This window comes from Lutra lutra, chromosome 3, assembly GCF_902655055.1.
Source record: "Lutra lutra chromosome 3, mLutLut1.2, whole genome shotgun sequence".
Taxonomy (NCBI): Eukaryota; Metazoa; Chordata; class Mammalia; order Carnivora; family Mustelidae; genus Lutra; species Lutra lutra.
In genome coordinates, this window is record NC_062280.1 from 109,545,888 (window position 1) to 109,570,458 (window position 24,571).

Consider the following 24,571-nt stretch of genomic DNA (forward strand, 5'->3'; position numbering starts at 1 on the left):
TAGCAGTTTGGAACACTGAAGCCTGAGTGGGTTTATCAATTTTAGATTTAACTCTGCGGTTTGCATGTTAATTACCCTCTGCTTTATTAAATACAAAAAATGTATTTCTAATTAGCTCTGAGCTGCTAGTCCTTCCTTAGTTTCAGTTTGTACTTTTTTTCCCTGGGAAAAACTTTTGAATGTCATTCAGAAAATTTAAGTATGATTGACAAATGCCTTCCACGGGGCTTGAGGGTATTAATAAGTCACTGCTTCAGAATATACTCTCACAGAAAGTTATTTTTACACAGAATTTGTGACTGGAACCTCTTTCTCTCTGTGTGAATGTATTGAGTGTTTCTGTGAGAGTCTATTATGTGCACTGTCCATTTGCATATAGTATTTAATGTAAGATTCACAGCTGCCTTGGAGATTTTATTTTCACTCTTCTTCTGATGAGAAAACCAAGAGTCAGAAAAGCTGTGCTCCTTTGCTCATTCATTCACTCAGTGAGTTCAACAACTTACTAATAACCCCGCGAGCAATGTTAAAGTGCTGTTTGTATAATTCACTGATTTTGAGATATCTACGGCGCACAGGTTTGGTTTGGGTTACTGAATGCCATTTCAACTGTACCTTTAAGAAATACTGTGTTCCATGCACTAAGCATTCCAGTTTAAAATAAGATACAGTCTATATCCCCAAAGGAATTACAGTCCTAGTACCTTGCTGTGGACGCCAGAGTGAATCCGCAGGGTGGTTAGGAATAGCACTCAAAGCTCATCTCCTTTCTCTCTCACTCTAATGCTTCTTTTAAAAAAGACTCTTAGGTGGCTCAGTGGGTTAAGCCTCTGCCTTTGGCTCAGGTCATGATCCCGGGGTCCTGGGATCAAGCCCCGCATCGGGCTCTCTGCTCAGCGGGGAGCCTGCCTCCACCTCTCTCTCTGCCTGCCTCTCTGCCTACTTGTGATCTCTGTCTGTCAAATAAATAAAATCTTAAAAAAAAAAAAAAAAAAAAGACTCTTAGGCAGCATGGTGTTTGGCAGAGCACCAGACTTGAAACAGGTCTCCCTGAGAATTCCTGATATCCCTGTCAAGTTCACAAAGGCAGAATTTGGTTGTTGCGTCTGTTAGTTACTGCTCGAGACTGTAGTTAAGCAAATTAATGACATCTTCCCTCTGGCAGGCACCTGGTTGCTTGCAATCCTGCTGCCAATCAAAGTCATCAGTGGGATTGGCTCAATGTGATGTATTTGCTGAAGCCAAATGAGTTGCTCTGGCTAAGCCAGACCCTTCCATTTTCTATTGCTAAGCGCCCGTGTCTGTCCCATCTTAGACTCCTAGTTTGTGCCTCTTCTACTTAACTGCCTAGTAAAGGGTACGAAGGGCATCGGCATCTTCATTATGACCAACAATTCTTCCATTCATAAGCCAAAATGTTGTTTACTGTCAAGGAATGAACGTCTTCGTGGAAGTTGCTGAATACTGACTCTGGCATTCTCATTTTCTTAAGTATTCTCGAGGCTCTCCCGGGTGAGCCCTGTTCTATGTGGTTGTTTTCCCTATAAGCACACAGGAACTGAATTTCTGTGATCCTTACACTTCTTAACTATAGGGGAAGAAAGATTAACTAGTGCACTGTGTTCTTATGTAGGGACAAAATCAGTGAACAGCTTTGTCAAGAACAATATGCATAGTGTTTTATAATGATGATGATGATGATGCCATTTATCCAACAGTATGACAATAGTAAAAGGTCTGTGCCCAAAATTCAGTATATTACTGCTTGATGTGGGGTGAGAACAGAACAAACTATTCTGAGAAATAGTATATATAATGATGCTCAAAATTAACCTCTCTGATTCCCAGGGTCTACTAGTGAGGTGGGAAACCCAATATGGGCTGGCTACACAATTATAAGATGTAGTGCAATTTCAGAAAGTTTAAATGTACTTGTGTCATGGTGGGGGTGACTCCTTTACTGAGGAAACTGCCTCAAACTCCCCCATAATACATGCTGTGAGCTTAAACATGCAGACGCTCACCTAGGATGTGTCTGGTGTGGAGCAGCCCTTCAAAACTGGTAGCTATTATTGTGCCAGGGGCAATATTTGGTTTCAGAAACCTGGCATACACAGGTGATAATGGAAATTAAATCAGAGAGTCACTGGACTTTCATCAGAGTCTCTATAATCCAGTCTCAACTTGATAATTTCTTGACTTAGGATTTATGATCCAATTTAAACTCTCCAAAATTAAGTCATCTCATCTTGAAAATGAAGATAATACAGATTTTCTACCTCACAAGAATGTTCTATTTAAATGAGTTGATGGATGGTCTTGGTAGTCATTTTCTGTCTCCCAGCATCAAGAAAATTACTCATCTGGTTTCTATCACCAGAGCTTAGTTCTGCACCTTCTAGAACTTCATGAACATAGAATCATGTGGTATGGGTATGTGCTCTTCATGGCTGGCTTCTTTAGCTCAACTCATGGCTTGCTGTAGATGCTGTTGGTTATTTTTTAACTAATGAGTAGTAATCCGATCTACTAATGCTCTGAGTTCGATTTACTAGTTTTCTAACTTCTTTTCTAACTTCTTGGGATGGAGATGTAGATTTTGTTTTAACTTTTTTGTTTTAACTTCTTCCTTTTTTATGTAAAAAAGCATTTAAAAGCCATGCATTTTCTTCTAAGGACTGTTTTGGCTGTGTTCCAGAAATGTAGATACAGTGTTTTTACCATTATTCAATTCAAACTATTTTCTAGATTCCATTTTGATTTCTTCTTTGACGTATGGGTCATTTAGAAGTGTGTTGACTAACTTCCAAACATTTGAGGGTTTCCTAAATAATTTATTATTATGAATTCTGAACTTAATTGGTCAGAAAACAAAGTATGCTTCTTTATGGTTTAGAATAGGGTCTTTTTTTTTTTTAAGATTTTATTTATTTATTTGACAGAGATCACGAGTAGTCAGAGAGGCAGGCAGAGAGAGAGGAGGAAGTAGACTCCCCGCTGAGCAGAGAGCCTTTTGTGGGGCTGAATCCCAGGACCCTGGTCATGACCTGAGCCGAAGGCAGAGGCTTTAACCCACCGAGCCACCCAGGCACCCCTAGAATAGGGTCTTTCTTAATGAATATTCCATGTGTCCTTGAAAACAAGGTATCTAATCTGTAGTTGTTCAGTGTTCTATGAACATTGATTAGGTTGGTTTCACTGTTTGAATATTCTATATCCTCACTGGCTTTTTCCCCAACTTGTTCCATTAGTTACTGAGGGAAGATATTAAAAGTCAACTGTAATTGCCACTACTTTGCCCTTCCCCCACGCTTTTTGTTTCTGTCAGGTTTTGCTTCTTATATTTCAAATCTCTGCTCTAGGTGCAGATACTTTTATTTTTTTCTGTTTTTTTTTTTTTAAATTCATAATGAATTAGCCCTTTGTAATTTTAGAGTCTCTTGTTATCTTGCAATACATCCCCTTTGTTTGATATTAATACAAAAATTCCGGGTTTCATATATCTACTGTCTGCCTGTAATACTTTCCCCATCCTCTACTTCCAACCTATCAGTGCCTTTATTATTAAAAAAAAAAAAGGATCATACCAAAAGTACAGAGATGGGCCTTCCTGTTTTGTCCAGCCTGACAATTTCTAACTTTTCATCAGATTTTTTGCTCATTTTCCTTTTAATGTAATTATTTAGTTTGGTAAAAATTAAGTCTACTAACAATTCCTTTTTTTCTTTTTCCTCTTTGTGATTTATTCCTTTGTTTTGCATTTTCTGCCTTATTTTGTGTTAAACTGAGCTTTTTGTTGCTGGTTTGTTGTTCTTATTTTTGTTATTTATTATTATTATTATTATTATTATTTGATATCCCATCCTTTCTCTTTTATTGGCTTTGTGGCTATACCTTTTTGGTTTATGTTTATGCATCTTTAACTTATCATGTTTACATCAAATTTCTATTATATCATTTTGTATACAATGTGGGGCCTTATACTAGTGTAATTCTGTTTGCCCTATATCCCATTCTTCATAGTTTTATTGATATATGTTTACTTTGATTTCATAATACTGAATCTCATAATACATTTTTATTTTTCCTCTAAACTGTGAATGAACTTTGAGATGTTTAGGAAAAGTAAGAAAGCTAGTCTTTTATTTTTAGCCACATATTTACCCCTTTGAGTACTCTTCATTCCTTCTTTCCTATAACTTGACAATTCTATCTTGAATCAATTTCTTTAGATTGTATAACTTATTTAGCAATATTAGCAGTGGGGATCGTAGAAATTATCTCACCTTTTGTTTAATGAAACTATGTTTATTTTTTCTTCAGAACTGAAAGCTATTTCTGTCGGGTATAGAATGCCAAGTTGATGGTGTCCTACTTTCAGCATTGGTTGTTCTCTACCATTTCTCATGAGAAGTTGGATGTCATCCTTATTGTTCAGTTGTTATCTTTAGCAGTTGAGCTGGCTTTGGGTGGGTGGTAGCCTCAATGCATCAGTAGGGTTTTACATTATTCTTTGAGAAACTCCCTCCCCTAAATTCAGAATTTTCAGGAGAGTCAGATTCTATTTGGCATATGTGAGAACTTGAGGATTTTCTTAGAGTAACATATGTGGGTTTGCAATGATGTTCTTTGAACTCAAGCATGGGAAGGAGATACAATAGTATCATAGACCTCATTGGGCTCCTTTTCTCTCTGCAGACCTTTGCAGGAAACATGAATGCTGACAGCGTGATGCACCACAAGTTACTGCACTCAGTGAGAGCCCGCTTCGTTCGCTTTGTGCCCCTAGAATGGAATCCAAGTGGAAAGATTGGCATGAGGGTGGAGGTCTACGGATGCTCCTATAGTAAGTGTATGCATGAACCCTCGCACAGGTGTGTTGTGAGCAGCTTTCCCTACATGGTGCCAGCTTATCTACATTGAGATGGCAATCTCAATTGTTTTAAAGTCTTTCAAGTCCCTAAAAACTTCTGCACATTTGAAAATGTAAAAAACTCCTCTGTCTAGGAATGAAGGAGCTTTGTAGTGATAATATGATAAGAGCTTAACAATACCACAAAGGTCAAAGTTAAGAGCTCTTGGAGTTTGAATATCATTTGTCCTTGAAGTAGAATAGTAATTTGAGCTCCATTCTTTCCCAGAAGTGGAGTGAGGTATTATAAATTCACCCTTCCTTCAGAACCTTGAGGGAACAAAGTTTCTCCCTCTTCACTTGTTCTAGAAGTGGAGGAAAAGGAACATTTCAACCCAGTGTAACCTAGGGAATGCTTCTTTCCTGGAATTATGCTAGCCATCCATTCATTTATGAGTTATTGGTACATGTGGAAGTGGTGCTCCATCTTGCAAATAACAAAGATTATAAATGTGAGTAGAGCTGGCAATCATTCAAGATCAAAGTAACGATTATGCAAGAAATGTAATCATTCCTATAATTCTCCTCTATATGTTGTCATCATTATAAATTATTTTTCGTTTATTTATTTATTTTTATTAACATATAGTGTATTATTTGCCCCAGGGTTATAGGTCTGTGAATCGTCAGACTTACACATTTCACAGCACTCACCGTAGCACATACCCTCCCCAATGTCCGTAACCCAGCCACCCTGTCCCTACACCCTCACCCCCAGCAACCCTCAGTTTGTTTTGTGAGATTAAGAATCTCTTATGATTTGTCTCCCTCCCAATTCCATCTTGTTTAATTTTTTCCCTCTCTACCCCCACAGCCCCCTGTCCTGCCTCTCAAATGCCTCATATCAAAGAGATCATATGATAATTGTCTTTCTCTGATTGACTTATTTTGCTTAGTGTAGTACCCTCTAGTTCCATCCACATCATTGCAAATGACAGGATTTGGGGATTTTTGATGGCAGCATAGTATTCCATTGCATATATATAACACTTCTTCTTTATCCGTTCATCTGTTGATGGACATCCATTTTTTTCCCCCATAGTTTAGCTATTGTGGATATTGCTACTGTAAACATTTGGGTGCACATGCCCCTTTGGATCACTACATTTGTATCTCTAGGGTAAATACCTAGTAGTGCGATTGCTGGGTCATAAGGTAGCTCTGTTTTCAACTCTTTGAGAAACCTCCATGCTTTTTCCAGAGTGGCTGCACTAGCTTGCAATTCCCACCAAAAGTGTAGGAGGGTTCCCCTTTCTCCACATCATCTCCAACACCTGTCCTTTCCTAACTTGTTAATTTTAGTGATTCTGACTGGTTTGAGGTGGTATCTCATTGTGGTTTTGATTTGTATTTCCCTGATGCTAAGTGATGTTGCACATTTTTTCATGTGCCTGTTGGCCATTTGGATGTTGTCTTTGCAGAAATGTCTGTTCATGTCTTCTGCCCATTTCTTGATCAGATTATCTCTTCTTGGGGTGTTGAGTTTGATAATTCTTTGTAGATTTTGGATACTAGCCCTTTATCTGGTATGTCATTTACAAATACCTTCTCACATTCTGTCAGTTGTCTTTTGGTTTTGTTGACTGTTTCCTTTGCTGTGGAAAACCTTTTGATCTTGATGAAGTTCCAGTAGTTCATTTTTGCCTTGCTTTCCTTGCCATTGGTGATGTTTCTAGGAAGAAGTTACTCTGGCTGAGGTCAAAGAGGTTGCTGCCTGTGTCTTCCTTAAGGATTTTGGTGGATTCCGGGGTTCCTGGGTGGCTCAGTGGGTTAAAGCCTCTGCCTTCTGCTCAGGTCATGATCCTGGGGTCCTGGGATCAAGCCCTGCATCAGACTCTCTGCTTAGCAGGAAGCCTGCTTCCTCCTCCTCTCTCTCTGCCTGCCTTTCTGCCTACTTGTGATCTCTGTCTGTCAAATAAATAAATAAAATCTTAAAAAAAAAAGATTTTGGTGGATTCCTATCTCACATTGAGGTCTTTCATCCATTTGGGTCTACTTTTGTGTGTGGTATAAGAAAATGGTCCACTTTCATTCTTGTGCATGTGGCTGTCCAATTTTCCCAACACCATTTTTTGAAGAGACTGTCTATTTGCCATTGGACATTATTTCCTGCTTTGTTGAAGATTTATTGACTATAGAGTTGAGGGTCCATTTCTGGACTCTTAATCTGTTCAATCTTAATTGAACTATGTGTCTGTTTTTGTGCCAGTACCATACTGTCTTGATGATAACAACTTTGTAATAGAGCTTGAAGTCTGGAATTGTGATGCTACCAACTTTGGTTTTCTATTTCAACATTCCTCTGGCTATGTGGGGGCTTTTCTGGTTCCATATACATTTTAGGATTATTTATACCATTTCTTTAAAGAAAATTGATGGTATTTTGATAGGGAACGAATTAAAAGTGTAGATTGCTCTAGGTAGCATAGATATTTTCACAATATGTATTCTTCCAATCCATGAGCATGGAACATTTTTCCATTTCTTTGTGGCTTCCTCAATTTCTTTCACGAGTACTTTATAGTTTTCTGAGTATAGATTCTTTGCCTCTTTGGTTAGGCTTACTCCTATGTATCTTATGGTTTTGGGTGCACTTGTAAATGGGATTGACTCCTTAATTTCTCTTTTTTCTGTCTTGCTGTTGGTATATAGAAATGCAAGTGATCTTTCCTCTTTCATTCATGATTTTATTAATTTGGGTCCTTTCTCTTTTCTTTTTGATATGTCTGGCCAGGAGTTTATCAATCTTATTAATTCTTTCAAAGAACAAGCTCCTAGTTTTGTTGTTTTGTTCTACCGTTCTTTTGGTTTTTATTTCATTGATTTCTGCTCTGATCTTTATTATTCCTCTTCTCCTGCTGTTTTTAGGTTTTCTTTGCTGCTCTTTCTCCAGCTCCTTTAGGTGTAGTGTTAGGTTGTGTATTTGAGACCTTTCTTATTTCTTGATAAGGCTTGTATCACTATATACTTTCCTCTCAGGAATGCCTTTGCTGTTTCCCAAAGATTTTGAATAGTTGTGCTTTCATTTTCATTTGTTTCCATGATATTTTTCAATTCTGCTTTAATTTCTTGGTTGCCCCTTTCACTCTTCAGTAGAATACTCTTTAGCCTCCATGTATTTGTGTTCTTTCCAACTTTCTTCTTGTGCTTGAGTTCTAGTTTCAAAGCACTGTGGTCTAAAAATATGCAGGGAATGATCCCAAACTTTTGGTACTGGTTGAGACCTGATTTGTGACCCAGGATGTGAACTCTTCTGGAAAGTGTTCCATGGGCACTAAAGAAGAATTTGTATTCTGTTGCTTTGGGATGGACTGTTCTGAATATATATGTGATGTGCATCTGTCCAGTGTGTCATTTAAAGCCTTTATTTCATTTCCTTGTTGATCTTTTGCTTAGATGATCTGTCCATTTCAGTGAGGGGGGTGTTAAAGTCCCCTACTATTATTGTATTATCACTGATATGTTTCTTTGATTTTGTTATTAATTGGTTTATGTAATTGGCTGCTCCCATCTTAGGGACATAGATATTTAAAATTGTTAGATCTTCTTGTTAGACAGACCCTTTAAGTATGATATAGTGTCCTTCCTCATCTCTTATTATGGTCTCTGGCTCTACATCTAATTTATATGATATAAGGATTGCCACCCTATCTTTCTTTTAATGTTCATTAGCATGGTAAATTGTTTTCCACCCCCTCACTTTATTTTATTTTTTAAATTTAATTTTATTTTTATAGTGTACCAAGATTCATTGTTTATACACTACACCCAGTGCTCTATGCAATATGTACCCTCCTTAATACCCACTACTAGGCTCACACAAAACCCTCAGTTTGTTTCTCAGAGTTCACAGTCTCTCATGCTTTGTCTCCCCCTCTGATTTTCCCCAATTCACTTTTCCTTTCCTTCTCCTAATGTCCTCCATGATAGTCCTTATGCTCCAAAAGTAAGTGAAACCATATGATAATTGACTCTCTGTACCTCACTTATTTTGCTCCAAATAATCTCCTCTAGTCCCATCCTGATATCTGAAATCTATAAAGAACTCCTCAAACTCAACACTGAAACAACAAATAATCATGTCAAAAAGTGGATAGAAGATATAAACAGATACTTCTCCAAAGAAGACATATAAATGACTAACAGACACATGAAAAAATGTTCATTATCATTAGCCATCAGGGAGATTCAAAACCACATTGAGATGCCACCTTACACTAGTTAGAATGGCCACAATTAACAAGACAGAAAACAATAAGTGTTGGAGTGATGTGGAGAAAGGGGAGCCCTCTTATACTGTTGGTGGGATGCAAGTTAATGCAGCCACTTTGGAAAACAGTGTGGAGATTCCTTAAGAAATTAAAAATAGAGCTACCCTCTGACCCTACAATTGCATTACTGGGTATTTACCCCAAAGATAAAGTTGTATTGAAAAGAAGGTCCATATGTATCCCAATGTTCATAGCAGCAATGGCCACAATCACCAAACTGTGGAAAGAGCCAAGATGCCCTTCAACAGATGAATGGATAAAGAAGATATGGTCCATATATGCAATGGAATATTATGCCTCCATCAGAAAGGATAACATCCCCTCACTTTAAATCTGGAGGTGTCTTTGGGTCTCAAATGAGTTTCTTGTAGGTAGCATATCCATGGGTCTTCTTTTTTTATCCATTCTGATGTCCTGTGTCTTTTGACTGGGGCATTTAGCCCATTTACACTCAGTATAACTACTGAAAGATATGAATTTAGTGCCATTGTATTGTCTGTAAGGTGACTTATGATATATTGTCTCTGTTCCTTTCTGGTCTGTTAATTTTAGGCTCTCTCTTTGCTTAGAGGACCCCTTTCAATATTTCCTATAGGCTGGTTTGGTTTTTGCAACTTGTTTTAATTTTTGTTTGTCCTCAAAGCTTTTTATCTCTCCTTCTATTTTCAGTGACAGCCTAGCTGGATATAGTAGTCTTGGCTGTGTATTCTTCTTGTTTAGTGCTCTGAATATACCATGCCAGTCCATTCTGGCCTGCTAGGTCTCTGTGGAATGGTCTACTGACAATCTAATATTTCTGCTATTGTATGTTACAGACTTCTTGTCCTATGCTACCTTCAGATTTCTTTTTGTCACTGAAACTTTAAGTTTTACTATTCGATCATTGGCTGTGGACCTATTTTAATTGATTTTGAGGGGGGTTCTCTGTGCCTCCTGGAGTTCGATGCTTATTCCCTTTGCCAAATTAGGAAAATTCTCTGCTATAATTTGCTCCAATATACCTTCCCCCCGCCCTTTCTTCTTCTGGGATCCCAATTATTCTAATATTGTTTCTTCTTATGGTATTCCTTATCTTTCGAATTCTCCCCTCATGGTCCAGTAGTTACTTGTCTCTCTTTTGCACAGCTTCTTTATTTTCCACCATTTGGTCTTCTATATCACTAATTCTCTCTTCTGGCTCATTTATCCTAGCAGTAAGAAACTCCATTTTTTGTTGCACCTCATTAATCGTTGTTGTTTTTTTTTTTTTTTAAATTTCAACTTAATTATATTTTAGTTCTTTTATTTTTCCAGAAAGGGATTTTGTTTTTCTAGAAAGGGATTCTCTAACATCTTCCATGCTTTTTTTGAGCCCAGTTAATACCTTGATATTCATCACTCTGAGCTCCCGTTCTGACATGTTACTAATGTCCATATTAATCAGGTCCCTAGTCAGTACTGTTTCTTATTCTATTTTTTTTTTTTTTTTGTGGTGAGTTTTTCTGCCTTGTCATTTTATCTAGATAAGAACAGATGAATGAGAGAACAATATGCTAAAAAGGTAGCAATGACCCCAGAAAGATATACACTAACCAAATCAGAAGAGACCCAAACCATGGGAAAAGAAGAAAGAAAGAAAGAAAGAAAGAAAGAAAGAAAGAAAGAAAGAAAGAAATGTATATAGGTAAATAGACCAGTGAATAGAACAGAGCCACAAACCTCATTTTGGTTGTATTTTTGTCTGTCAGAAGAAACTACCTCCCAAAATTTAAAAGAAAGAAAAATTTATATATACAAAAATAAGGGTAAACACTATGAAGGGATGGAATATAACTGTAAAGATGAAAATTTAAAAAGATTCTTGAAAAGAAATTGCTAAGATAAGAAGTTGATTGAAAAAAGAAAAGAAAAAAACGAGGAAAGAATGTGATCAGGCTGGAGTCTAGATCAAAGACATGTGCTAGATTTAGGGTATAGTTTGATGTTTTGGAAGAAATTGTATCCCAAAATTTTAAAGAAAAAAAAAAACCACCTATATGTATACAAAAAAATAAGGTTAAATACATTGAAGGGATAAAATATGACTATAACATAGAAAAAAAGTTTTCAAAAGGTATTGATAAAGTAAAATAGTTTTAAAAAGTTAAAAGAGGAAAGAGGAAAAATTTTAAAAAATAGAATAAGAAAAAAATAAAATTAAAAAAAATTAACTTTGAGGAAAAAACAAAAAAAGAACAATAACAACAAACAACAAAAAAATTTAACTTTGAGAGACTAAAGGATCATGGGAAGAAAGCCATGAATTCTATGCACTGCTTTCCCCTACCTCTGGAGTTCCACAGTTCTTTCTCGTTGATTGGTAAACATGATCTTGGCTGGATGTTCTTGCTGATCTTTTGAGGGGAGGGACCTGTTGCTCTGATTCTCAAATTTCTTTCCAGGAGGTGGAATTGCGCCACCCTTGCCCGGGGCCAGGTAAGTACTCTGTTTGGTTTTGGTCTCTGGAGCATTTTTGTTCCCTGAATGCTTTCTGTACAGCTTTGGAGGAGGAGAATGAAGATGGCTGCCTCTCAATCTGTAGCCCCATAGGAGCCGAGAGCTCAGAGCCCCACTCCTCAGTGTGCCTTCAGAGAAAAGAAGTCCATCAGTCCCATTTCTCTGGTCTCTCCAGTTGCACTCCAAGCTCACCTGGCTTTTGATGGAGAGTTTCTATCTCTGACCCACACCCCATATATGGTCACCAAACCTAGCTCATTTTTACAGCACACTCCTGTGCCGCTCCTCCCTGAGGGGAAGGTGAGTTTCCCCAGATCTGCTGCTTTTTGGGTCCCTGCCCAAAAAGCAGTGGTTCAACTGTGCCTCGGATCATGGTTTAAGGTAACCCTGAACTGAGAGCCTACTGCTTGGCTCCATCTCTGCATCTGGCTTCCCTGCTCTGATACCTGGGAGCTCTGCCACACTCAGACACCCCCAGTTTTTTTGTGACCCTGAAGGTCCTGAGACCATAACAAGTGTCTCAGCAAGGGTTCTTAGCCATGCTTAGCCTCTGGAGTGACATCCCTCAGTGGAGCAGACTTCTAGAAGTTCCGATTTTGTGTTCATTGGCTGGCTCTCCCCACGGTCTATCTTCCTGAATGTTGCCTCAGATTCATTTCTCCACATGTTCTGTTTTCTGGAAAGTGGTCAATTTTCTGTTCCTAGAATTGCTGTTCTTCTTCTTTTCTCTCTCCTGTTGAGTTTGCAGCTCTTCAGAATGGTTTGATAACTATCTAGCTGAACTCCTGGGACCTGATGATATTTAGGTCTCCTACTCCTTCACCATCTTGCTCCTCTCCTCCATAAATTATTTTTCTATCTTAGTAGTTACACCTCCTGCTTATATGCCAAAACCCAGTGACTTCTAATGAAGAAACACATGTGATTGCTCCCACTAAAACTCAGCAAATCCTGTTGGAAGTGTCTATTTGGTTACATGCTTATACTCATTTCTGTAATGTGGTCAACTGAATGCCTATATCAGAATCATCTGGAGTTCTCATTAAAAATGCATTTGCCTAGCTATGTCCTATACATCCTGGATTGGGATTCTGGGCACAGGGACCCAGAAAGTTGAGTATTAACAAGCTCCCTAGGGAAGCTATGGACACAGAGTGTCTAGTAAAAATAAATATCTGCACAGAGGCAATGTACTTATGAAATGATTGTCTTTATCTTGCACAAGCACTTCCAGAAAGAAGGTGTTAATACAGCAGATACATCAACAAACCATTAGGTTTGGGACACACTGCCTTCCACTCTAGCCCTTCCATAACAAAGCATAGAATATCTAAGAGGGTATATGCTTCCTATCCCAGGATATCTGGTGCACCCAGATTCTCTTGTCACCTCTTCTGTTGATAACAGTTGTCACTACTTTGAGCTTTATTTTTAAGTACAATGTGAACCTTTCATGCTGAAGTAAAATGTTGTTTATATTATAACTTCAGCCATCTATTTTGGTTTAACAATCCTATTACTATTTGTCCTCATTGTTTTCTGCCAGTCCTGTCTGTTGTCCTTCACAATCATTGTTCTGTGTGCATGCATAGAAAACTCAGAGCATCAAGTTAATAGCAGACTGTAGGGTTGAAGGTGACCTTTGAGCAATAGGTCCAACTTTTTCTAGTGCAGGCCCCTTTAAGAAAAGTGCCCACAGTAACATTTTTTTGTAAGTAGATTTTTCTATAATATTCAGACGTCCACAGATCTGTTACCCCTCAATTCTTGACCAAACAAACTGCCCCAGATTTGGAGTAACACAATCTTTCATGGATTCCTTTCCAGGTAGGCTCCTGGTCTATCGAGTTCATTCCCTCAGGGGATAACTTACATTTAGGTACCTAGTATGAGTGATGGGACACAGATGTCTGTGACCATCCTCAAGCCAGCACCTGGCCTTTTTCAGTCACTAGTTCTGGTGCTTTGCTGCTTTTTCCCTTGGGTGTGTGGGTGGGTGGGTGGGGGCATATCTCTCATTTCTACCTAAAAACATATTTCAGTGTGTCCTCTGGATTCCCACTTTCTTTCAACATCATCTTATCGACCATTTCAACTGAATTGTTCCTAAAATTATAAAACTTTGCTATATAAGCTATCAAACAAAGCAGCAACAACAAAAGTCCTATGGCTCTACTTAGCAGCTACTTCCCCTTCTCTCCCTTTCCCCAGAATATCTTCTCTCCAAACCTTGTCTGAGGTTAGTCTTTCCACCTGCTCACCTCCCAGTATACTACAGCTGTTTCTATTCAGTCTGTACACATGTGGTGTTCAGTTCAAAGTGTCAGCTTGGCTAGGCTATAGTCCAGATAGTCAAGCAAACATGAATCTAGGTGTTGCTGTGATGTGGCAAACAGCTACAATCACTGAACTTTAGCTAAATGAGATTATCTTTGATCTCCCGGTGGGCTGGATTCAGTCAGTTGAAAGGTTGTAAGATCAGAACTGAGGTTTCCCTGAAGAAGAATTTCTACATGTGCTGTGCAGCTTCACCTCCTGCCAGAGTTTCTGGCTGGCACCTCCTGATCTGACAACATGAATTTCAAACTTGTCTAGCCCCCAAAATTGTGTAAGCCATTCCTTGTAATGTATCCGTATCTGTATCTGTACATCTATCTATCATCTATCTATCATCTATCTATCTATCTCTCTATCTCTCTGTCATCTATTTATCTATCTGTCAATCACCTAATCCTATTTGTCTGGGGGAACCCTGACTAATAGAATGCTCCACAGAAACTACTTTAGTCAAGACCACCAGTGACTTCCACATTATCAACTCCAATGGTCACTTCATTTTTCTCATTTCACTCAACCTCTCAGTAGTATTGAATTCAATTAGCCACTTCTGCTTTTTAAAAACCTGGTTTTCCCTTCTAGATCACTTGTGACCTATGCTAAATCCCAAGCCTTGGTCTCAGGGCTTCTTCCACTTTCCAGCTATACCTCAGGCTGAGCTTAATTTATAGAGTTCTGTAAGTTTAAATACTGTGGATATGCTGATCATATCATGCCAGGCTTTTTCTACCTGAGGGCTTTGCACATTCTGTTCCCTAGGAGCAACAGCTTTTTTCAATAATTTACACGGTTTGTTCCTTCAGTCAATGTAATTTTCAATTCTGGTGCCACCTCTTCAGAGAAGTCCACTCTGGTGGCCACTCTAAAGTCTCCTGCCCTACTTCCTGTGCATTAACTATCATCCCCTGGCTATATAATGTGGTTTTATATTCTTCCTGATGCCTATCACAAACCAGAATCTTGTTCCTTTGTTTTGTTTGCTTACTCAAATCCCCGCACCACAATGTAAGTTCCATGAGAATAGGCACCTGGTATGTTAATTCTCAATACATAATAGGAACAAATGGGTAGTTAACACATTTGTGGAATGAATGGATATGTATATCAGCATGGGCACCCATGGAATTTTCCTGTAATTACTTGCTATTAATACACCCATTGTAGTTTCTGGGGAACTGTTTTTTGTTTGTTTGTTTGTTTGTATTTATTTATTTACTTCCTATGGATTTTTCTTAGAATTCCACTCAGGTATGTTGCTCAAGATTGGTAGAAAACTTACAGTTCTATAATTTTTTAAGACTTCAAGTTTTACCAATCTGAAATACCTGCACATTCATACTTTCATTCGTTCATTCATTCACTCACTCATTTATTCATTCAGTTGACAACTTTACTTAGCCCTTGAGTTACACCAAGCATAGAGTACCTGGGTGGCTCAGTCAGTTAAGTATCTGATGGCTCAGGTCATGATCCCAAGATCCTAGGATTGAGCCCCATATCAGTCTTCCTGCTCAGTGTAGAGCTGCTTCTCCCTTTTCTCCCTTTTCTCTCCCTCTGCCTTTCCCCCTGCTCATTTTCATTCTCTCTCAAACAAATAAAAAAAAAATCTTAAAAAAAAAAAAAGATACACTAAGCATCATGCAGAGCCCTAAGGGGTGTAAGAAATAAACAATACTTTTTCCCGGACTTTTATAAGTCTTGTATTCTTTTCTTTGAAGCACTTTTTTTTTTTTTAATGGTCACATATCACTAATTGATTATATAATTGTTTCTTTGACATATGCCTCCCCTGGCTAGACTCTAGGTTTCAAAAAGTCAGTCACTGCCTGTCAGCTATGTTGGGTACCTGGTGTACTTTCAGTGAGCATTTACTGAATGATTGACATTGCTGATAGTCAAAGATGGGGTCAAGAGCATGTAAATAAAAACATGCCAAAAAGGATTGAATGTGCCTGGTAGAAATCTTAAAAGGGAGCCAAAGGGACAAAAAAGTAAGCAGGTGTCACTGTTGATATCAGAAAGATTCAGGAGATACTGTACACCTTAGCTGTGTCTCAAAAGTTGAGTAGTAACTTCCACAGCACAGAAGGAATTGCCAAGAAGCAGGTGGGGCTGGCACATAGGGAGACAGGGACAAGGCATTTTAGTGCACAAGAGACAAAGACAGGAAAGTGGGAAGTTGAAGCCATTTGCCTCTCTCTGCTCCAACATTTTTTCAGTAGCAATTAAATAAAATTCATCGGCCCGTAGGAAGAAGGGCATTGATAGGAAGAAATAGTCCTTCTTCTTTTCTAAGCTCTCTTGGGCTTCACTTCCTTCTTAATAAAGTCCACCTGTTCTGGTTTGAAAAGTATCGTCCCTGTTGGAGGAGTCAAAGCAGGCCTTCTCTCACCATCTTTCAGTCATCCTTCAACATTGCGGATTGGGCCCAACTGGAGGCTTTTGTTCTGTTTCATTTGCTTTCTTTGACCCCCTTTCTTCTCTGTTTCTCCAAACCTGGCTTGAAAATCCCATGCCCGCAGATTTTTTTTTTTTTTTTTTTTTTTTTTTGCAAACCCCACTCATGTGATCATGTGGGTCCTGGTGCCTATGTGCCTTGTCCTGCCTATCCCTAACCATGCTTGTCCCTCCTTTTTCCTCAGCTAGCATGTCAGCAGCTGTTCTGGTGGTCTCCCTGCTTCTAGGGCCTTCCTGAGAGGAGCACTGACTCATTGTTCAAGGGCTCCCCATAGCATTTGGAAGAGCCCACACTTCCCCACCCCTCTCATTTGCTGCATTCCCCATATTCAACTTCCACTGAGTGTCATGTACACTTCCCTGCAAAGACATAAGCTTCTCTTTGGATTCCATGTTTTCATATTTGCAGCTGTCTTTTTTTTTTTTTTTCTTTTTTTCCTGAAAAACCCTCCTTCTCCTTCACCAGGCTGACTACTGATTGCCCCTCACCAGCCAGATCAAATATCACCTACTTCTGAAATCTTTTGCCTCCTGGACCTTGCCATGTGATCTCTTTTTAGGTTTCATGTTTCAGTTCTAGGTTTTATCTTGTTAAATTAAAGTTACCTGGTGCTTCCCCACCTAATAACCAGTCTGTTCTGTAAGATGGGATCATGTCCCACCTTTCTGCTAGTCAGAACCTAGATCAGTGCCTGATGGCTGCTATATGCTCCATGAATATTTAATGTGTATTTAATTTTTAGATCTAAAGGCTAGCCATCCTTATTCATTTTTGAAAGTTTTTATTGCATATTTTACTGTTTTATTGTATTTTTTTTAAATTACAGTATTTGTATAATATTCTTTCTAATGAAGGCCTCCTTTCTCTTGTGTGTGTGGTATATATAATTACATACATATATACATATTTTATAAGTAATAAAAATTATGAGCTAGAATCTTCCTTGTACATGGGTTTCCTTAATACCTCATGTTATTTCTCTTTGAATAACTGAGATTATCAGCGGTTGCAGTTCCCAAACTGAATGTGTTTAGAGCCTCCTTAGGCTATTCTGGTATTATGCTGCCTTAAAATCTCTAGACGTGAAAGTCTATCTCCATTTTCCTTAAGTATTAATGTTTTAAAAAAATCTTCTCTTCTTGATTGGCTTCATTCTATTTTATTTGTTTATTTTTAAAGATTTTATTTATTTGATAGAGAGAGAGCGCACACGCACAAGCAGGGGGAGGAGCAAAAGGAGAGAGACAAGCAGACCCCACCCCAACCCCGCCCCTGAGAGCAGGGACACAGAGCTCTATCCCAGGACCCTGAGATCACTACCTGTACCGCTGAAACCAAGAGTCAGATACTTTAACCAACTTTGCCACCCAGGCACGCCTTGCCTTCATTCCCTTTTATACATTCCAGGGTGACTGTCTCATTTTACAGAAGTTCCCATTGCTTTCACATCACCAATGCTATCTTTTTTGCCATGGTCACAAGGAAGTTCAAAGCAAACAATTCTTTTGTGTACTCAGATACGAACAATGGAATCAATGGTCTGTTCTTAAGAGCATGCACCTCCCAGCAAATCCTGTTGACTTATTTGAGCCTCTGTTTTCTCATCTGCAAATCACAGTGATAATTATTTAAAGACCACTTTAAGACTGACATTTAAGATGTCACTTCAGAGTTGTTCTGTATCAAGAATAGAATGTATCAATAGTCTGTGTAACTGACAGCTAGTAGTAGTGTGGGTATGTGTTCATAGAAGAAAGCCCTGTACTACCACTACATGTTGCCTTTTGGGGAAACGTTGTCTTTTCTTCTATTAGATGAGGGGCCTCTCTCGAATTCAGATATATTCTGCTCTTGTCTCTCCTTCTGCTGTCATAGACTCTGGGATCTCAGTTCTCAGTAGCCTTTGGGTTCTCTCTCTGTTTTCAAGAATAGGATCAAATGTGGTCTCCCATGGCATTACACAAAGACTAAAATACAAAGTCTTCTCCTATTATAATTGCTACTGCTAAATAATTCTAGGGAGAACCAAGAAAATAATTTTCAACATCCTTCTAGATAGTTATTCTGAACATGTTATACCCTCTTCTTGCTGTGCATCAATTTCACTATGACTATGACACATTTCCATGTACGGATGTTTGGCAACCAAACTTGCTACATTACATTCTCATAAGAATTCTTGAATACCTCCTCCATTACCACTTTTCCTTCTGTGTCACCACTGTTGTCAAGTGGGGTACCTGGTTTTTGAATTTTGCATGGGTGTTTTCTCCCTCTGACCAATTATCAGTTTGATTCTTTTTAACCAAACATGTTTGTGCAGGTGAACCAAGTAACTAAAAGACATGGGTCCTGTTACATCACTGAGCTGCTGTTATAAAGAGATATGCTTGAAATAAAGATATCAGTACAGAATTGTGCAAAATAATTCATCTCATGTTGAGACTACAAAATAAGAAGAGGTGGGGGAATGAGGAGAACTATTCTGAGTAGTGATTAGTGGGGATGCTTTCTGGGAGAGAGAGCCAGTATCTTCCCTGTTTGTGACAACTTGTCCATCATTAAATTATAATTTCCATTAGAAATGTCACCATCTATCATCAACATCCCCCTCCCCCACTGTCATTTAATATGCTCAGTATGGTGCAACACACTCCAAACCTCAACAGTCTTTCAGATAGGAATGACTGACTATTCCTATGTACTATACAAAAAGAGAATGAAATTTATAAATGTGAAGTGACTTTTAGATAAGTAATTTGCATCCTAAACCAAATATTTCTTCTGAGCTCTAAAAATATATATTCATTTGCCTGATTGATATCTCAATTTGGTTATGTCATAAATAGCTCAAATTTAACATATACCAAAGGGAACTCTTAAAGTGAACTTGTACCCTCTGACCACACTCAGTTTCTTCTTCTTGTGGACTTCCTTATCTCAGTAGATAACACCAGTTGCCAGAACCAGCCATGGGGAGCTTTCTTTAAATCTCTGCTCTCCCTTATTTACCATAGCAGATCTATCAGCAAGCTCTATCAACATTACTTCCAAAATTCATCACAAATATGTCCATTTCTTTTCATCCAGCCTGGTTCAGTTATATCTCCTATCACCTGGATTTTTAACTCAGGAACCCACTTTCCTTTTTTTTTTTTTTCTTTCTTTCTTTTAGTCCATTATCTCTGCATTAGTCAGCAGGATCGTCATAAAAAGCAGAGTTGAGCCACTTCCTGTTGAAAACCTTTCGCTGGCTTCTACCTACACTTAATAAAACCAAAGTCATATATATGCATGAAGAAGAGGTCCTGGAGCATCTGGCCTTCACTTATTTCCCTGGCCTCACCACCCCATGACGTCCCCTCCCTACCTGGGCTCAAGCTTTATTGGCTTCTGCTCTGCCTTCTGTCATGCCATGTTCCCTCCTATCTCAAGACCCTTGAATGGGTTGATCACTCATTGTCTGGAGGGCTCCCCACCCCTTCTACCTTATTTATTTATTATTAGGTTCAATTAGCCATCATTAGTTTTTTTTTTTTTTTTAAAGATTTTCATTCATTTGACAGACAGATCACAAGTAGGCAGAGAGGCAGGCAGAGAGAGAGAGGAGGAGGAGGCAGGCTCCCTGTTGAGCAGAGAGCCCGAGGTGAGGGTCGATCCCAGGACCCCGGGATCCTGACCTGAGCCGAAAGCAGAGGCTTTAACCACTGAGCCACCCAGGTGCCCCCATCATTAGTTTTTGATGTAGTGTTCAATGATTCATTAGTTGGATATAACAATCAGTGCTCAATCACCCCAGTTATCCTCCTTAATACCCATCTCCTGGTTACCTCATCCCCCCACACCCTTTCTATCTGTAACCCTCATGTTTTTTTTTTTTTAATTTTTTAATTTAATTTAATTTTTTTTTTATTTTCAGCATAACAGTATTCATTGTTTTTGCACCACACCCAGTGCTCCATGCAATCCGTGCCTTATCCAATACCTACCACCTGGTTCCCCCAAACTCCCATCCCCCCGCCCCTTCAAACCCCTCAGATTGTTTTTCAGAGTCCATAGTCTCTCATGGTTCACCTCCCCTTCCAATTTCCCCCAACTCCCTTCTCCTCTCTAATTCCCCTTGTCCTCCATGCTATTTGTTATGCTCCACAAATAAGTGAAACCATATGATAATTGACTCTCTCTGCTTGACTTATTTCACTCAGCATAATCTCTTCCAGTCCCGTCCATGTTGCTACAAAAGTTGGGTGTTCATCCTTTCTGATGGAGGCATAATACTCCATAATGTATATGGATCACATCTTCCTATCCAATCGTCCGTTGAAGAGCATCTTGGTTCTTTCCAGTTTGGTGACCGTGGCCATTGCTGCTATAAACATTGGGGTACAGATGGCCCTTCTTTTCACTACATCGGTATCTTTGGGGGTAAATACCCAGTAGTGCAATGGCAGGGTCATAGAGAAGCTCTATTTTTAATTTCTTGAGGAATCTCCACAGTTCTCCAAAGAGGCTGCACCAACTTGCATTCCCACCAACAGTATAAGAGGGTTGCCCTTTCTCCACATCCCCTCCAACACATGTTGTTTCCTGTCTTGCTAATTTTGGCCATTCTAACTGGTGTAAGGTGATATCTCAATGTGGTTTTAATTTGAATCTCCCTGATGGCTAGTGATGATGAACATTTTTTTCATGTGTCTGATAGCCATTTGTATGTCTTCATTGGAGAAGTGTCTGTTCATATCTTCTGCCCATTTTTTGATATGATTATCTGTTTTGCGTGTGTTGAGTTTGAGGAGTTCTTTATAGATCCTGGATATCAACCTTTTGTCTGTACTGTCATTTGCAAATATCTTCTCCCATTCCATGGGTTGCCTCTTTGTTTTCTTGACTGTTTCCTTTGGTGTGCAGAAGCTTTTGATTTTGATGAAGTCCCAAAAGTTTATTTTCGCTTTTGTTTCCTTTGCCTTTGGAGACATATCTTGAAAGAATTTGCTGTGGCTGATATCGAAGAGATTACTGCCTATGTTCTCCTCTAGGATTCTGATGGATTCCTGTCTCACGTTGATGTCTTTTATCCATTTTGAGTTTATCTTTGTGTACGGTGTAAGAGAATGGTCGAGTTTCATTCTTCTACATATACCTGTCCAGTTTTCCCAGCACCATTTATTGCAGAGACTGTTTTTTTATCCCACTGTATATTTTTTCCTGTTTTGTTGAAGATTATTTGACCATAGAGTTGAGGGTCCATATCTGGGCTCTCTACTCTGTTCCACTGGTCTATGTGTCTGTTTTTATGTCAGTACCATGCTGTCTTGGTGATCACAGCTTTGTAGTAAAGCTTGAAATCAGGTAACGTGATGCCCCCAGTTTTATTTTTGTTTTTCAGCATTTCCTTAGCGATTCAGGGTCTCTTCTGGTTCCATACAAATTTTTAGATTATTTGCTCCAGCTCTTTGAAAAATACCAGTGGAATTTTGATCGGAATGGCATTAAAAGTATAGATTGGTCTAGGCAGTATAGACATTTTAACAATGTTTATTCTTCCGATCCAAGAGGACAGAATGGTCTTCCATCTTTTTGTGTCTTCTTCAATTTCTTTCATGAGTGTTCTGTAGTTCCTTGAGTACAGATCCTTTACCTCTTTGGTTAGGTTTATTCCCAGGTATCTTATGGTTCTTGGTGCTATAGTAAATGGAATCGATTCTCTAATTTGCCTTTCTGTGTTTTTATTGTTAGTGTATAAGAAAGCCACTGATTTCTGTACATTGATTTTGTATCCGGCCATGTTACTGAATTGCTGTATGAGTTCTAGTAGTTTGGGGGTGGAGTCTTTTGGGTTTTCCATATAAAGAATCATGTCATCTGTGAAGAGAGAGAGTTTGACTTCTTCATTGCCAATTTGGATACCTTTTATTTCTCTTTGTTGTCTGATTGCTGTTGCTAGGACTTCTAATACTATGTTGAACAAGAGTGGTGAGAGTGGGCATCCTTGTCGTGTTCCTGATCTCAACAGGAAGGCTGCAAGCTTTTCCCCATTGAGGATGATATTTGCTGTGGGTCTTTCATAGATAGATTTTATGAAGTTCAGGAATGTTCCCACTATCCCTATACTTTGAAGCATTTTAATCAGGAATGGATGCTGGATTTTGTCAAATGCTTTTTCTGCATCAATTGAGAGGACCATGTGGTTCTTCTCTCTTCTCATATTAATTTGTTCTATCACATTGATTGATTTGCGAATGTTGAACCATCCTTGTAGCCCAGGAATGAATCCCACCTGGTCATGGTGGATAATCTTTTTAATGTGCTGTTGGATCCTGTTTGCTAGGATCTTGTTGGGAATCTTAGCATCCATATTAATCAGGGATATTGGTCTGAAATTCTCCTTTTTGGTAGGGTCTTTGCCTGGTTTGGGGATCAGGGTAATGCTGGCTTCATAGAAAGAGTCTGGAAGTTTTCCTTCTGCTTTAATTTTTTGAAACAGCTTCAGGAGAATAGGTGTTATTTCTTCTTTGAAAGTTTGGTAGAATTCCCCAGGGAATCCATCAGGTCCTGGGCTCTTGTTTTTTGGAAGGTTTTTGATCACTGCTTCAATCTCGTTACTAGATATCAGTCTATTCAGGTTGTCGATTTCTTCCTGGTTCAATTTTGGGAGTTTATAGTTTTCCAGGGATGCATCCATTTCATCTAGGTTGCTTAGCTTATTGGCATATAACTCTTGAAAAAAACTTCAGATGATTGTTTCTACTTCCTTGGTGTTAGTTGTGATCTCTCCCTTCTCATTCATAATTTTATGAATTTGGGCTTTCTCTCTTTTCTTTTGGATTAGTGTGGTCAATGGTTTATCGATCTTATTGATTCTTTCAAAAAACCAGCTTCTAGTTTCATTGATACGTTCTACTGTATCTCTGGTTTCTACCTCATTGATCTCTGCTCTAATCTTGATTATTTCCCTTCTTATGTGTGGAGTTGGTTTGATTTGTTGTTGATTCTCCAGTTCTTTAAGGTGTAGAGACAGCTGCTGTGTTCTGGATTTTTCAATTTTTTTGAGGGAGGCTTGGATGGCTATGTATTTTCCCCTTAGGACTGCCTTTGCTGTATCCCATAGGTTTTGGACCAAAGTGTCTTCATTCTCATTGGTTTCCATGAATTGTTTCAATTCTTCTTTGATCTCCTGGTTGATCCAAGCATTCTTAAGCAAGGTGGTCTTTAGCTTCCAGGTGTTTGAGTTCCTTCTGAACTTTTCCTTGTAATTGAGCTCCAGTTTTAAAGCATTGTGATCTGAGAATGTGCAGGGAATAATCTCAGTATTTTGGTATCAGTTGAGTCCTGATTTGTGACCCAGTATGTGGTCTATTCTTGAGAAGGTTCCATGTGCACTTGAGAAGAATGAGTATTCTGTTGTTTTAGGGTGGAATGTTCTGTATATATCTATGAGGTCCATCTGGTCCAATGTGTCATTCAATGCTCTTGTTTCTTTATTGATTTTCTGCTTCGATGATCTGTCTATTTCTGAGAGAAGCATGTTAAGATCTCCTACTATTAATGTATTCCTATCAATATGATTCTTTATTTTGATTAACAGTTTTCTTATGTAATTGGCTGCTCCCATATTGGGGGCATAGATATTTACAATTGTTAGATCATCTTGGTAGATAGTCCCTTTAAGAATTATGTAGTGTCCTTCTGTATCTCTGTCTATAGTCTTTAGTTTAAAATCTAATTTATCTGATATGAGAATCGCTATCCCGACCTTCTTTTGAGGCCCATTGGCATGAAAGATGCTTCTCCATCCCTTCACTTTCAGTCTGGGTGTATCTTTAGGTTCAAAATGGGTCTCTTGTAGACAACATATGGATGGATCCTGTCGTTTTATCCAATCTGCAACCCTGTGCCATTTTGTGGGCGCATTTAGGCCATTCACATTGAGAGTGATTATTGATAGATACGTTTTTATTGACATCGTGTTACCTTTGAAGTCTTTCTTTCTTTAGATTGTCTCTATATTTCTGTTCAATGCTATTCTTAGGATTTTTTCCTCTTTTATAGAACCCCCCTTAATATTTCCTGCAATGTTGGCTTGGTGGTTGCATAGTCTTTTAAGCCTTGCCAGTCTTG

At 38.7% G+C, this 24,571-nt stretch overlaps 1 protein-coding gene across 1 annotated transcript in view; it reads left to right on the forward strand.

Moving 5' to 3' along the window:
* CNTNAP5 (contactin associated protein family member 5) overlaps positions 1-24,571 on the forward strand; it is an 847,743-nt gene that overhangs the window by 339,736 nt on the left and 483,436 nt on the right. Inside the window, exon 4 of the mRNA XM_047722671.1 lies at positions 4,699-4,846. Within this exon, the coding sequence (XP_047578627.1) occupies positions 4,699-4,846 (148 nt within the window). The remainder of the gene's footprint in view (positions 1-4,698; positions 4,847-24,571) is intronic.